The sequence below is a fragment of the Tupaia chinensis genome, unplaced genomic scaffold (assembly GCF_000334495.1).
Source record: "Tupaia chinensis unplaced genomic scaffold, TupChi_1.0 Scaffold000477_1, whole genome shotgun sequence".
Taxonomy (NCBI): Eukaryota; Metazoa; Chordata; class Mammalia; order Scandentia; family Tupaiidae; genus Tupaia; species Tupaia belangeri.
Window position 1 is genome coordinate 4,055,014 of NW_006159986.1, and position 12,255 is coordinate 4,067,268.

Genomic DNA, 12,255 nt, shown 5'->3' on the forward strand with positions numbered 1-12,255 from the left:
CCAGGATTCTGACTGCAGTTGACTGCGTGGGAGTCCATCCATGTAACCATTACGCCATCTGCTGGTTTCAAGACTTTGGCCTTTGAAGCTAGCCAGGCTGAGCCCACCACTGACTAGCTGTATTTGAATAAGCATTAGACTTTCTAACATTCTCAGTTTCCTCATCTATGAACCAGCATACAGTAATAGGCTTTTTGCAAGAGTTGAATTCTACAGGTGCCCTGCCAGACACGGCTGGGTGCTGGAAGATCTCTGCCCTCACACAGCCCGCTGCCCGGTGGCGTCCGATAACGTGAGGGAGGAGTTCTGCGGGTGTTTGACCTACTGGCCAGAACAGCGCTGTCTGGGGAACGCTTGAGGGAGGGACAGACCGCCCACAGAGCAGCGTAGCCAGCTGGCCCAATGCGCGTGCGCGCACAGTGTGATACTCTTCAAGCAAGCTTTTTAGAGGGACCCCATTTCACGTCACAGGAGGGCAAGGACTAACGGTAGCACTTCCCAACGCGCGACTTAGCTGGCGCAGATAAGCGTTTAAAGCCTTCGTGCCGCGCATGCGCAGTACCCCTGCCCCGCCCTCCGCCTTCGGATCTTGGATTGAGGGATTTGGGTCACGTGGGCAAACCTGGCCTCTTCCTTGCGGCCCTGCTGGCTAGTTTCCGGTTCGGTGGGTCCAGGATGACGGAGTCGGGCGCCTCTCCCGAGGACCCCTGGGTCAAGGCAAGCCCCGTGGGCGCGCATGCCGGCGGGGGGAGGGAGTGAGGGGCTTGTGCATGTAGAGGGTCCGGAAGTCGAGGGGCTTCCCTCCTGTCCCCAGAGCACCCCTCGCTCTCCCGACCCTGGGGCGCAGAGAAGACAGTGCTCGCCCTGCGCGCGCTAAGGTGGGAAGACAAACGAGGCATGTGTGCGCGATTTTAAGAGCTGGGGGTTGAGGGGGGTGCTGCGGTCACACGGTCTTTCCAGTCTTGGCTCCCCGGGCTGCCGCGTACCCCAGGGTGTCCGTGTACGCGCGTGAGGAGCGCCTTCCCCAGGGGCGGAGATCTGATGGGTCTCTCTCGTTGGTGCGCAGGTGGAGTATGCGTACAGTGACAATAGCCTGGACCCTGGTGAGTGCCCTCCCCGTCCTCTTCACCTCTAGAGTGACACTCCCGCTACATAGATTGCCGTGGCCTTGCCAGCCACACCTGGGCACAGTCCACTGTCCCGGCGGGAGTTCCTGGCTTGAGACAGCGAGGGAGGAACTGGAAGACAGGAAGCAACAGAGGGTGACACCTAGTTCCTTCTGCTCTGGAACAGAAGCAATGGAAACAGTGACAGCTGGTCAACCCCTCATCTGCGTCACGCCCAGATGCCCCTTTGTGAGCTGGGGCATCACTGCAGGCCTGCGGAGCAGTGTAGACACGGGGACAGGAGTATCACAGCATGGTGTAGCAGGAAGTTGGGTGGCCCAGTATGGCTGACTTTGGGTTGAAGGGCAGAGGTCAGCATTTAAGGAAGCCCTGGTGCTCCCAACAGTCTGAGTACCTGGCAGGGCTCCCCACCCTACGCTTTAGTGACTGGGGCCTCTCTTTCCCAGGGCTTTTTGTAGAAAGCACCCGCAAGGGGAGTGTAGTCTCCAGAGCTAATAGTATCGGTTCCACTAGTGCCTCTTCTGTTCCTAACACAGGTAAGCAGCAACATTTCCCCTGGGGGGACTCAGACATGCCATGGTGTTAGTGTCTTTCCTAGACACTGAAGCTCCAGCCATCCACATGGCGGTGTTGAGCCAAGTGCCAGGCATGGGGTTGCACTTTTACCTCATCTGGGATTTTAGGTTCTGCCCACCTGCCATCTCTAGGCACCGGGTTCTTCCCAGCTGGGAAAGGTGGGCTGGCTGGGCCCCACTGGACCCCAGGATGACCTCTCCCTGCTCCTACCTCTGAGTGTAGATGACGAGGACAGTGATTACCACCAGGAGTCCTACAAGGAATCCTACAAGGACCGGCGGCGGCGAGCACACACTCAGGCTGAGCAGAAAAGGAGGGATGCCATCAAGGTGACTGGGGAAGCCCTGCGCACTTCAGATGCCCTATCCTGGTCCCTTCTAGTCTCAGACACCCATGCGGGCAGCTGGGCTAGCCTCTGGGTGTGAAAACCTCCCTTATTCTAGTTTCCCAGCCTTTTGTTTGTGAGCGTGGAACCTGGTGTCATGGAAGAAAAGCTCTGTGCCAGTTTGCCCTACTCCCTCAGGGTGAAGGAATCTCCCCCCCACCCCCGCTGTCTCCACAGAGAGGCTATGATGACCTTCAGACCATCGTGCCAACTTGCCAGCAGCAGGACTTCTCCATTGGCTTTTCTAACATTCTCAGTTTCCTCATCTATGAACCAGCATACAGTAATAGGCTTTTTGCAAGAGTTGAATTCTACAGGTGCCCTGCCAGACACGGCTGCGTGCTGGAAGATCTCTGCCCTCACACAGCCCGCTGCCCGGTGGCGTCCGATAACGCGAGGGATACTGGCCAGAACAGCGCTGTCTGGGGAACGCTTGAGGGAGGGACAGACCGCCCACAGAGCAGCGTAGCCAGCTGGCCCAATGCGCGTGCGCGCACAGTGTGATACTCTTCAAGCAAGCTTTTTAGAGGGACCCCATTTCACGTCACAGGAGGGCAAGGACTAACGGTAGCACTTCCCAACGCGCGACTTAGCTGGCGCAGATAAGCGTTTAAAGCCTTCGCGCCGCGCATGCGCAGTACCCCTGCCCCGCCCTCCGCCTTCGGATCTTGGATTGAGGGATTTGGGTCACGTGGGCAAACCTGGCCTCTTCCTTGCGGCCCTGCTGGCTAGTTTCCGGTTCGGTGGGTCCAGGATGACGGAGTCGGGCGCCTCTCCCGAGGACCCCTGGGTCAAGGCAAGCCCCGTGGGCGCGCATGCCGGCGGGGGGAGGGAGTGAGGGGCTTGTGCATGTAGAGGGTCCGGAAGTCGAGGGGCTTCCCTCCTGTCCCCAGAGCACCCCTCGCTCTCCCGACCCTGGGGCGCAGAGAAGACAGTGCTCGCCCTGCGCGCGCTAAGGTGGGAAGACAAACGAGGCATGTGTGCGCGATTTTAAGAGCTGGGGGTTGAGGGGGGTGCTGCGGTCACACGGTCTTTCCAGTCTTGGCTCCCCGGGCTGCCGCGTACCCCAGGGTGTCCGTGTACGCGCGTGAGGAGCGCCTTCCCCAGGGGCGGAGATCTGATGGGTCTCTCTCGTTGGTGCGCAGGTGGAGTATGCGTACAGTGACAATAGCCTGGACCCTGGTGAGTGCCCTCCCCGTCCTCTTCACCTCTAGAGTGACACTCCCGCTACATAGATTGCCGTGGCCTTGCCAGCCACACCTGGGCACAGTCCACTGTCCCTGCGGGAGTTCCTGGCTTGAGACAGCGAGGGAGGAACTGGAAGACAGGAAGCAACAGAGGGTGACACCTAGTTCCTTCTGCTCTGGAACAGAAGCAATGGAAACAGTGACAGCTGGTCAACCCCTCATCTGCGTCACGCCCAGATGCCCCTTTGTGAGCTGGGGCATCACTGCAGGCCTGCGGAGCAGTGTAGACACGGGGACAGGAGTATCACAGCATGGTGTAGCAGGAAGTTGGGTGGCCCAGTATGGCTGACTTTGGGTTGAAGGGCAGAGGTCAGCATTTAAGGAAGCCCTGGTGCTCCCAACAGTCTGAGTACCTGGCAGGGCTCCCCACCCTACGCTTTAGTGACTGGGGCCTCTCTTTCCCAGGGCTTTTTGTAGAAAGCACCCGCAAGGGGAGTGTAGTCTCCAGAGCTAATAGTATCGGTTCCACTAGTGCCTCTTCTGTTCCTAACACAGGTAAGCAGCAACATTTCCCCTGGGGGGACTCAGACATGCCATGGTGTTAGTGTCTTTCCTAGACACTGAAGCTCCAGCCATCCACATGGCGGTGTTGAGCCAAGTGCCAGGCATGGGGTTGCACTTTTACCTCATCTGGGATTTTAGGTTCTGCCCACCTGCCATCTCTAGGCACCGGGTTCTTCCCAGCTGGGAAAGGTGGGCTGGCTGGGCCCCACTGGACCCCAGGATGACCTCTCCCTGCTCCTACCTCTGAGTGTAGATGACGAGGACAGTGATTACCACCAGGAGTCCTACAAGGAATCCTACAAGGACCGGCGGCGGCGAGCACACACTCAGGCTGAGCAGAAAAGGAGGGATGCCATCAAGGTGACTGGGGAAGCCCTGCGCACTTCAGATGCCCTATCCTGGTCCCTTCTAGTCTCAGACACCCATGCGGGCAGCTGGGCTAGCCTCTGGGTGTGAAAACCTCCCTTATTCTAGTTTCCCAGCCTTTTGTTTGTGAGCGTGGAACCTGGTGTCATGGAAGAAAAGCTCTGTGCCAGTTTGCCCTACTCCCTCAGGGTGAAGGAATCTCCCCCCCACCCCCGCTGTCTCCACAGAGAGGCTATGATGACCTTCAGACCATCGTGCCAACTTGCCAGCAGCAGGACTTCTCCATTGGCTCCCAGAAGCTCAGCAAAGCCATCGTTCTACAGAAGAGTATGGCTAGGGAGAGGGTCGGAGGGGTTGGAGCCACCAGGGGCTGTGAAAAGACTAGTACCTCGTACACCCTTCTTGGCTTACCCTGGGGTGGTGGTTGTAAGCGGGATAGGCAGAGGATGGGGAAACAAAAGCAACCTGCTTGAGATTTCCTGAGCCCACGCTCTCCTCTTGCCCCTACCCCAGCTATTGACTACATTCAGTTTTTGCATAAAGAGAAGAAAAAGCAGGAGGAGGAGGTGTCCACACTACGCAAGGATGTCACAGCCCTAAAGATCATGAAAGTGTAAGAGGGGTGCTGATCTGGGGGAACCAAACCAGAACTTCTGAGGGGACTCTAAGGCGACTTAAGCGCATACCCTTCCCGGTTAAAGGTGGCATCAGATAACACAGCAGATAGTACTCTCCCTTTCTGAGCTGGCCACTAAGCACACACTCAGGAAAGGCCTGTTGGGTTAATAAAAGGAAGGTTGAAGAGGGGTCCTTATTCCTAACCTAGAAGCAGCATCTAGCTGGTTTTGAATATATCCCACAAGCTCTCTGGGAATCCCCTTGCTGCAGGGGTGCGCATTCTCTCTGGGCTGGTGGAGCTGCTGTAACACCCAGCACCCTGGCCTGCATGCTTTCAGGAACTACGAGCAGATTGTGAAGGCACACCAGGACAACCCCCACGAGGGGGAGGACCAGGTCTCTGACCAGGTCAAGTTCAACGTGTTCCAAGGCATCATGGACTCCCTGTTCCAGTCCTTCAATGCCTCCATTTCTGTGGCCAGCTTCCAGGAGTTGTCAGCTTGTGTCTTCAGCTGGATTGAAGAGCACTGTAAGCCTCAGGTATGGGGTCTGAGGTTTCTTCCCTACTTTCATGCACAGTGGCCCAAGCCATTATGTGTTCAGAAAAGCAGGGTAGCTGCTTTCTGGTTTAAGAATGTTTCTGCAACTTCCAGTACTCTTCTGTTTCTCTCGTGGCTATCTGGCTGTGTCATCATGTTATAGTTTCATTTGACGAGTCTGATGTGAATACTCGCTCAAGGCTAGGCCCAGCACCTCAGCTTTTGTTTAGCCCATGGCGTCGCTCCTCATTAGCCACTCCTTGGCTGCCGTGTACAGAATCGCCACAAGCAGAATTTTTAGAAACATGCAGGTTCCTGGGATCTGCAGATGGCCTAATGGTTATCTTGCTGGACTCCCACATAGTTGACCAACAGTTTGAGTCTGGATTCAGTGGCTTGAAACTCACACCGGCCACATGCCCAACATCCTAAGACGAGAACGGTAGAGAAGGGGTTGCCGTGTGGCCATTCCCCCTAGAGGGGTGATTTCTCACCTTCTGTCTCTCTGAAGAGTGTACACACCCTATAGCAAAAATCTCTTTTAAAAAGATAAATGCAGATTCCAGAACCCTGCTCAGGCCCACTGCCCTGGGGTTTTTGTTTGTTTTTGTAATGGAGATGTGCCAATGGTATTATTCTAAAGTATTTATTTTTTATTTTAAAAAGTTTTTTCTTTAATTGCCAGAGTGTATTTGTGTTCACCACAGAGCAAGAGGGAGAAAGTGTCCCCTAAGTGGGAAGTGGTTGTACTGCAGTCTTTCCACCATTTCTCATCAGGATTTCGAGCACATACTTTCAAAAAAAAATAAAAGGGGGCCAGCAGATGGCATAACAGTTATGTCGTTGGACTTCCATGTAGTTGCCCACCGTTTGAGGCCGGAACCTGGCAGCTTAAACTCATGCCAGGTGCATGTGATTGCGTGCCCAAGATCCCAAGATGAGAATAGAGAAAAGATTGACATGGCCTCGCTCCCAGTTCCCCCCACCCTCATGATTTATTTCTGTCTTTCTGGTGAGCACACGCACCCTATAGCAAAAATCTCTCTTAAAAAAAAAAAAAAAACCAAAAGGATTTTGGGTGCACATGTACCCAATGTTTTTTAAGCTGCCAGATCCAGGAATCAAACCATGGTTGTCCATGTGGGATCCAGTTCCAGATACACTGCACTTAACCAGGCTCACCCCACACTGAGGTCTTTTGCTTTTGAGGTCTGTTTCTTTCTTTTTTTTTTTTCAGGGCATGAACTTGTCTCTGATATTTTTACTTCGTTTAACTTCTATTGTTACACACCTTAAACATATAGAAATGCTGAATTTTCCACTATACAGTCTTGTACTTAACCACCTAAGTTCTGCCAGTAACCTTTACTGTATTTGCTTTATCACATATCTGTCTACTTCTCTATCCTGTTTTAGGGACAGTTTCGAGTAGACTGGACATTAGAACTTCCCAGGGGCTATTTTCAAGGGCACTTTTTTTTTTTTTAAAGAGAGATTTTTGCTATAGGGCATGTACACTCACCAGAGAGACAGAAAGCAAGAAATCAACCCCCAGGGGGGATGGCCACACCACAGTCCCTTCTCCATTTTCCTCTCGGGACTTTGGGCACATGTGCACATGCGCATGGCATGAGTTTTAAGCCATTTAGTCCGGGACTTGAACCATGGTTAACTACATGGGAGTCCAGCAATGTAACCATTATTCCATCTGCTGGTCCCCAAATGCACTTTCTAAAGAGCAGCCTGCTCTAAGCCAGCATCCCTGAGATGGCTTGGTACCCTCACCTGAGTGTTGTCTGTCTCCCTCTGCTGCCCCTGCCAGACCCTCCGAGAGATTGTGATTGGCGTCCTGCACCAGCTGAAAAATCAGCTTTACTGACCTGCTCTTGGAAACCTGTAGAACGACCTACAAGTGGCCCTGAGTCTCCTCCTGTTTGGCCATAGAGCTCCTGGGCTTAAGAGATTGAACTGCAACACCTTACACCGGTCAGCTGGTTTCTACTTGGTGTTTGGTTTCCCCAGCCTCACCTGATTTTCAGTGGGGCTGGGCTGTTTATTTTGTGAAAGCTTTTGATTAATTTATTATATTGACTGTAAAACTCAAACTTAACTCAGACTTGCCCCTTTCCCATGGAAGTTTTTGGGGTGGGGGGTCTGTTCTGGGCACCCTGAAAAGTTCCTTATCTCTCAGCCCTTTCTCTGAGCCTGATTTCTGCTCCTACTCTTATATTGGAAACAATCTCTCTTTAGTCTCTAGGGCAGAATTCAGCCCAAGTGTGGCCATTTTGGTAGTAGCTGGATGAGGAAAAGGGGTAAGAAGAAATGCTCCCCTAGCCAGGCAGAGTGCAAGGCCACTATGGCTCCACTAAAGTCACCTGGGCAGTCCAAGGCTTTCTGGCCAGGTCAAGGCAGTGCTTCCAGGTTCCTGTCCTCACCACACACCTTTCCTCCCATGCTCTTGTTGACGGGGAAGCAATCTCTTTTTGTTATAATTTGCCAGAAGGCACATGTGCTTACAGGAGTATTGGGGATGAGAAAACACCCCCATGGGGCAGTCAGGCCACAACTCCTTCTCCATCTCTCCCTTTCAGGATTTTTGGGCATATGTGCATACACATGCATGCCTGGAGTGTTTCTCAAGCCACCATGTTCAGGACTAAACCGCACAGTTGGCCATGTGGGATCTGGCCCCTTAACCACCATACTGCTGGCCAGCAACCTCCCAAGCCAGCTTCTGCCTTAACTGGTCCCATGGGTAATAGCATCCCACAGCAAAGGCAAGTGTCATGCAGCACTGTGTGTTTGAATTTTTAATTTTTCTAAACAGTGATGCAATTTTCCAAAAGTTGTAATTTCAGAAAATTAACCAGGCCTCAAAACCATTTTCAGCCTGTTAGCATTTCTGATCCTCTGCCATCTCTATGTTGCCGACATTCTCCCAGGATTTGAGGGTGAGGTCAAAGTATTCAAAAGGTCTCCTGGGGTGTGTAAGCCCAGGAGACTCTGGGTCAAGTGTGGGCTACTCATGTGCTGATGAATAGTACCTCTACCCTTGTCTCTTTGAACTCCTGCCTTCCTCAGTTTTGCTATCTGGGAGATCTGACTATCAAGGCAAAATTAAATATTTTTATATCAAACTATATTACAATAAATACTGCCAGATGCTTTCCTGTAGCACTGTTGCAAGTGTTAGCACAAGCCACTGCAGTGTGCACTTGCATTCACCAGCCTCACTCCCTCCACCCAACACTATGGTCTGTGTCTCTCCTGACAGCTCTGCTCAAAGTGGAACGCAGCAGGAACAACAAAAAAGCCAACCTAAACAAGGTAGCCAGCACAGGGCATTGCCACGTTGCTATCCCCTAGTCCGCGCAGAGGGCCTTTCAGGGGTCTGGAAGCCTGACGTTGTGATCTTCGTCTGTCTCTATCCCAACTTCCTCCTGTGGAGCAGGGAGAGACCGTGAGCAAAATGTACCTAGGCAAAGACTCCAGGGGAGCAAGACAGGGAGAGAGCACCACTTACAAAGAACTGCTTCTTGCTCTTGGGGTATCCTTCAAGGATCGCATCACACAGCTCTGTTGCCTGACAAGAGAGGAAAACCACACTGTCTTAGGTGGGCATTTCCTGTTGGATCCATGACATCAAGCTAGTTTCTCTGGTAGCTGCCATTTTCTTTTTTTTCTCTTTTTTCTTTGGGGGGGGAGGGGGGAGTTTTTTGCTATAGGGAGTGTGTGCTTGCCAAAAAGAGAGAGACAGAAAGGGAGAAATCACCCCCCGGGGGGACGGCCACGGCACAATCCCTTCTCCATTCTCCTTGGGATCTTGGGCACACATGCACGCTGACGTGAGTTTAAGCCACCGAGTCTGGGACTCGAACTGCGCTCGACTACATGGGAGTCCAGCAATGTAACCATTACGCCATCTGCTGGTCCCGTTGCCATTTTCAAAGTAGTGCCAGGACATACCTTAGAGCTCCGACACACTTACCATCCTCTTCCGCTTCCTCCACTCCTTACAGTACTTCTGCCGCTCTTTGTATACCTGGAAGGAAGAAACAGGTTTCTCTAACCCCACAGGCCACAGGAGCCTTCAGCCCTCCAGGCTTCCAGCCTTCTGTCCCAACTTACCTGCTCTTTCTCTTCTGGAGTCACATGATTGGTGGCTGCTTTGATGTTCTTCAGTCTCTCTGTGTAGCTAGCACAAAAAAAACTCCTGGATCTCCTTTTGCATCTCGGGTGTGGTCAGGGCACTAGTTAACTCCTTGAGTTCTGAAACCACATCCCCCTGGGATGGTTTGCTACTCCCAAGGAAGGGGTTCTCTGTTTCCCTGTGGGTGCTCCCTGAGGTGGGAGACCAGCTTCCACCTTGCTATAAGATCTATCCAGACTAAGGAAATTATGGAATTGATGGAAATGCTCAGGAAAATAAGGCTTGCAGAATTACCAGTTTATTCTATTTTTCTTTCCCCCTCCATCTCTAAGTAGTGGTGGAGTGTGAGGTTGAGCAGACTTAAAGACACGGGAATAAAGGCAAGTGATGCTATACGGCAGGGAAAGCAAATACAGCCTTGCCCATTGTACCCAAAAGCCATTTGTTCTGTTGTTTCTTTTTATGTTATGCCTAAGCCAGGCCCAGCCAAAGGGTCTTAGCTGAAACAATACACTGCAGTCAACTAACATTCACTTAGCAACGCTTGACCTCCAGATAATGACCCCATGGGCACCGTCCCTGGGTTACCCAGTCCTACCAGCTTCCATGTGGCGGCAGCTCTGCTGTAAGCTCTGCACCTTAGCAGTGAGGGCCACAACCTGGGCATCCAGGCCTTGTAGGTCAGCATCACTCACTGTATCAAACTGGTCCTGCCAGAGACAAGGGGAAAGAGGGAGTGAACTGATGTGGGGCACAAAGATGGGAACACACAGCTGGTATTTCCCAAACCCTCTAAAGGGCAATAATGGTACAATAGTTTTGAGAAAATCATTCAGTTGAGTATTGGGCCCATGAGGAAGGTGTAACCTTTGAAACCTGATGCCCGTCCTCAAGGAGCTTCTGGGTGGGTAGGGTACTGAACAGAAGAAGTTTTCCATTTAGTGAAAACACTCCCTAGGCTGAAGGGTTTCCCAAGATGGGGAAACCTAGATTACAGCTCCTCAAGAGGGAGAATCTGGACAGGTAAGGAGGTAAGATGGGATCTATTTAGATGGGATTCAGTAGAAATCTTAATGCTCCTCCAATGAGAGACTGCTGCTAGGAAAGGACTGTGTTGGGGATCAGTGGGATATGTCAGTTGGTGATGAGAAGGTTACAAAGGACATGAATGCTGGCCTGGGCACTTTGGACTTTGTGCTTAGGCAAAGTGAACTTCTAGAGCAGGGGTCAGCAAACTACAGCTTGCATGCCAAATCCTGATCACGTGTTTTGCTTTGCTTTTGCACATGTACTCCCCAGAGAGACAGAGAGAGGAAAAGTGAAAAACCACCGCACTAGGGGTAGATAGCCATGCTGAATCCCTTTTCCATTTTCCTCCGGGATTTTGGGCATGCACACACTCATGTGCCTAGCATGATTTTGAAGCCACTGGATCTGGGACTTGAATGGTAAGCCATGTATGAGTCCAGCACTTTAACCACCCACTCGTTCCCAGATACAGCTTTTTTTTCTTTATTTTTTTTTTCATAAAGAGCAATAGAAAGCAAAAAATCACCCCCTGGGGGGATGGCCACGCCGCAATCCCTTCTCCTCCATTCTCCTCTCGGGATCCTGGGCATGCACGCACACGCAACCGGTGTGAGTTTAAGCCACCAGGTCCAGGACTCGAACCGCGGTCGACTACGTGGGAGTCCAGCGACATAGCCATTACCCTAACTGCTGGTCCCCAGGTACAGCTTTTTTATATTTTTTTGGAGAGATTTTCACTGTAGGGCGCGTGCGCTCGCCAGACAGACAGAGAGAGACATAGAGACAGAAAGCGAGAAATCACCCCCCAGGGGGGATGGTCACGCCGCAATCCCTTCTCCTCCATTCTCCTCTCGGGATCTTGGGCACGCACGCACACGTGCCTGGCGTGAGTTTTAAGCCACCGGGTCCGGGACACGAACCGCGGTCGACTACGTGGGATTCCAGCGACATAGCCATTACGCTAACTGCTGGTTCCCAGGTACAGCTTTTTTAATCTGACTAGAGATCGAGAAAGTGAGAAAGGAAGCTGCCAGGTCTGGGACGTGAATTGTGGTCAGCCAAATGGGAGTCCTGAGCCCTAACCACAGTGCCCCCTGCTGGCCCCATGCATTTTTTTTTTAAGAGCGACAGAGCCATTAAGTCAACTGCTAGTCCCAGGTCTGAGGTCCTTTTAAAGGCTTAAGACAGGCGAGTTTCAGGAGATGCCTCAGCTCTGCCAAAGAGTTGATGAGTAGGCGCTGATTCGCATTTGACGGGCTCCGGGTCATCTGCGCAGGGTCTCACCTGATCCGCAAAGTAGATCTTCTGCTTGCCGTAGGTCTTCTCCTTGATCTTGCCTTGCTGCGCCAGCTGCTCCAGCGCCTTCACCACCGCCTGGCGGAGGGAGGGGCGCCAATCAGACTCCGGGAGTTTCCACCCGCGGTGGGGAAAGCCGGAGCGGGCAGGACCCTAGCGTGATTCGGGGTCCCACGGGGAGGGAGTCCCGAGACACGGTCCTCACCGCCTTTCCCAGTCCGTGCTCCCGCTGCAGGTTCCCGAACACGTCCTGGGCGCTGTAGGGCCGGTTCTGCTCCCGCAGGTACTTCAGGAGGATGCCGGCGGCTGTGAGGAGGGGCGCAGGGGAGGGTCACTCGGCCGCCCTCCTCGCCCACTCCCTCACCTCCCGGGCCTGCCCCGCGCCCAAGCCGCCGTTACCTCCCGCCGCCGCGTCCCG

The 12,255-nt window shown here is 52.9% G+C and overlaps 3 protein-coding genes across 3 annotated transcripts in view; 2 read left to right on the forward strand and 1 right to left on the reverse strand.

Annotated features, from left to right (window-relative positions):
- The first annotated feature begins 17 nt into the window (after window positions 1–17).
- LOC102482706 (max-like protein X) lies at window positions 18–2,765 on the forward strand. The gene is made up of 6 exons (XM_006156060.3): window positions 18–717; window positions 1,067–1,103; window positions 1,574–1,663; window positions 1,926–2,032; window positions 2,266–2,481; window positions 2,727–2,765. Exons 1-6 carry the CDS (start codon window positions 676–678, stop codon window positions 2,763–2,765), a joined length of 531 nt encoding a protein of 176 aa, XP_006156122.1. The 5' UTR covers window positions 18–675.
- Window positions 2,733–8,536, forward strand: LOC102494661 (max-like protein X). The gene is made up of 8 exons (XM_006156014.3): window positions 2,733–2,884; window positions 3,234–3,270; window positions 3,741–3,830; window positions 4,093–4,199; window positions 4,433–4,532; window positions 4,719–4,818; window positions 5,162–5,363; window positions 7,185–8,536. The coding sequence occupies exons 1-8, from the start codon at window positions 2,843–2,845 to the stop codon at window positions 7,239–7,241; spliced, it is 735 nt and encodes a 244-aa protein (XP_006156076.1). The 5' UTR covers window positions 2,733–2,842; the 3' UTR covers window positions 7,242–8,536.
- Window positions 8,537–8,663: 127 nt separating this feature from the next.
- Window positions 8,664–12,255, reverse strand: part of PSMC3IP (PSMC3 interacting protein) — a 5,426-nt gene continuing 1,834 nt past the window's right edge. Inside the window, 8 exon segments of the mRNA XM_006156016.3 lie at window positions 8,664–8,802; window positions 8,886–8,945; window positions 9,351–9,404; window positions 9,491–9,569; window positions 9,571–9,631; window positions 10,111–10,222; window positions 11,826–11,915; window positions 12,043–12,143. Of these exon segments, the coding sequence (XP_006156078.1) occupies window positions 8,746–8,802; window positions 8,886–8,945; window positions 9,351–9,404; window positions 9,491–9,569; window positions 9,571–9,631; window positions 10,111–10,222; window positions 11,826–11,915; window positions 12,043–12,143 (614 nt within the window). The 3' untranslated portion in view covers window positions 8,664–8,745.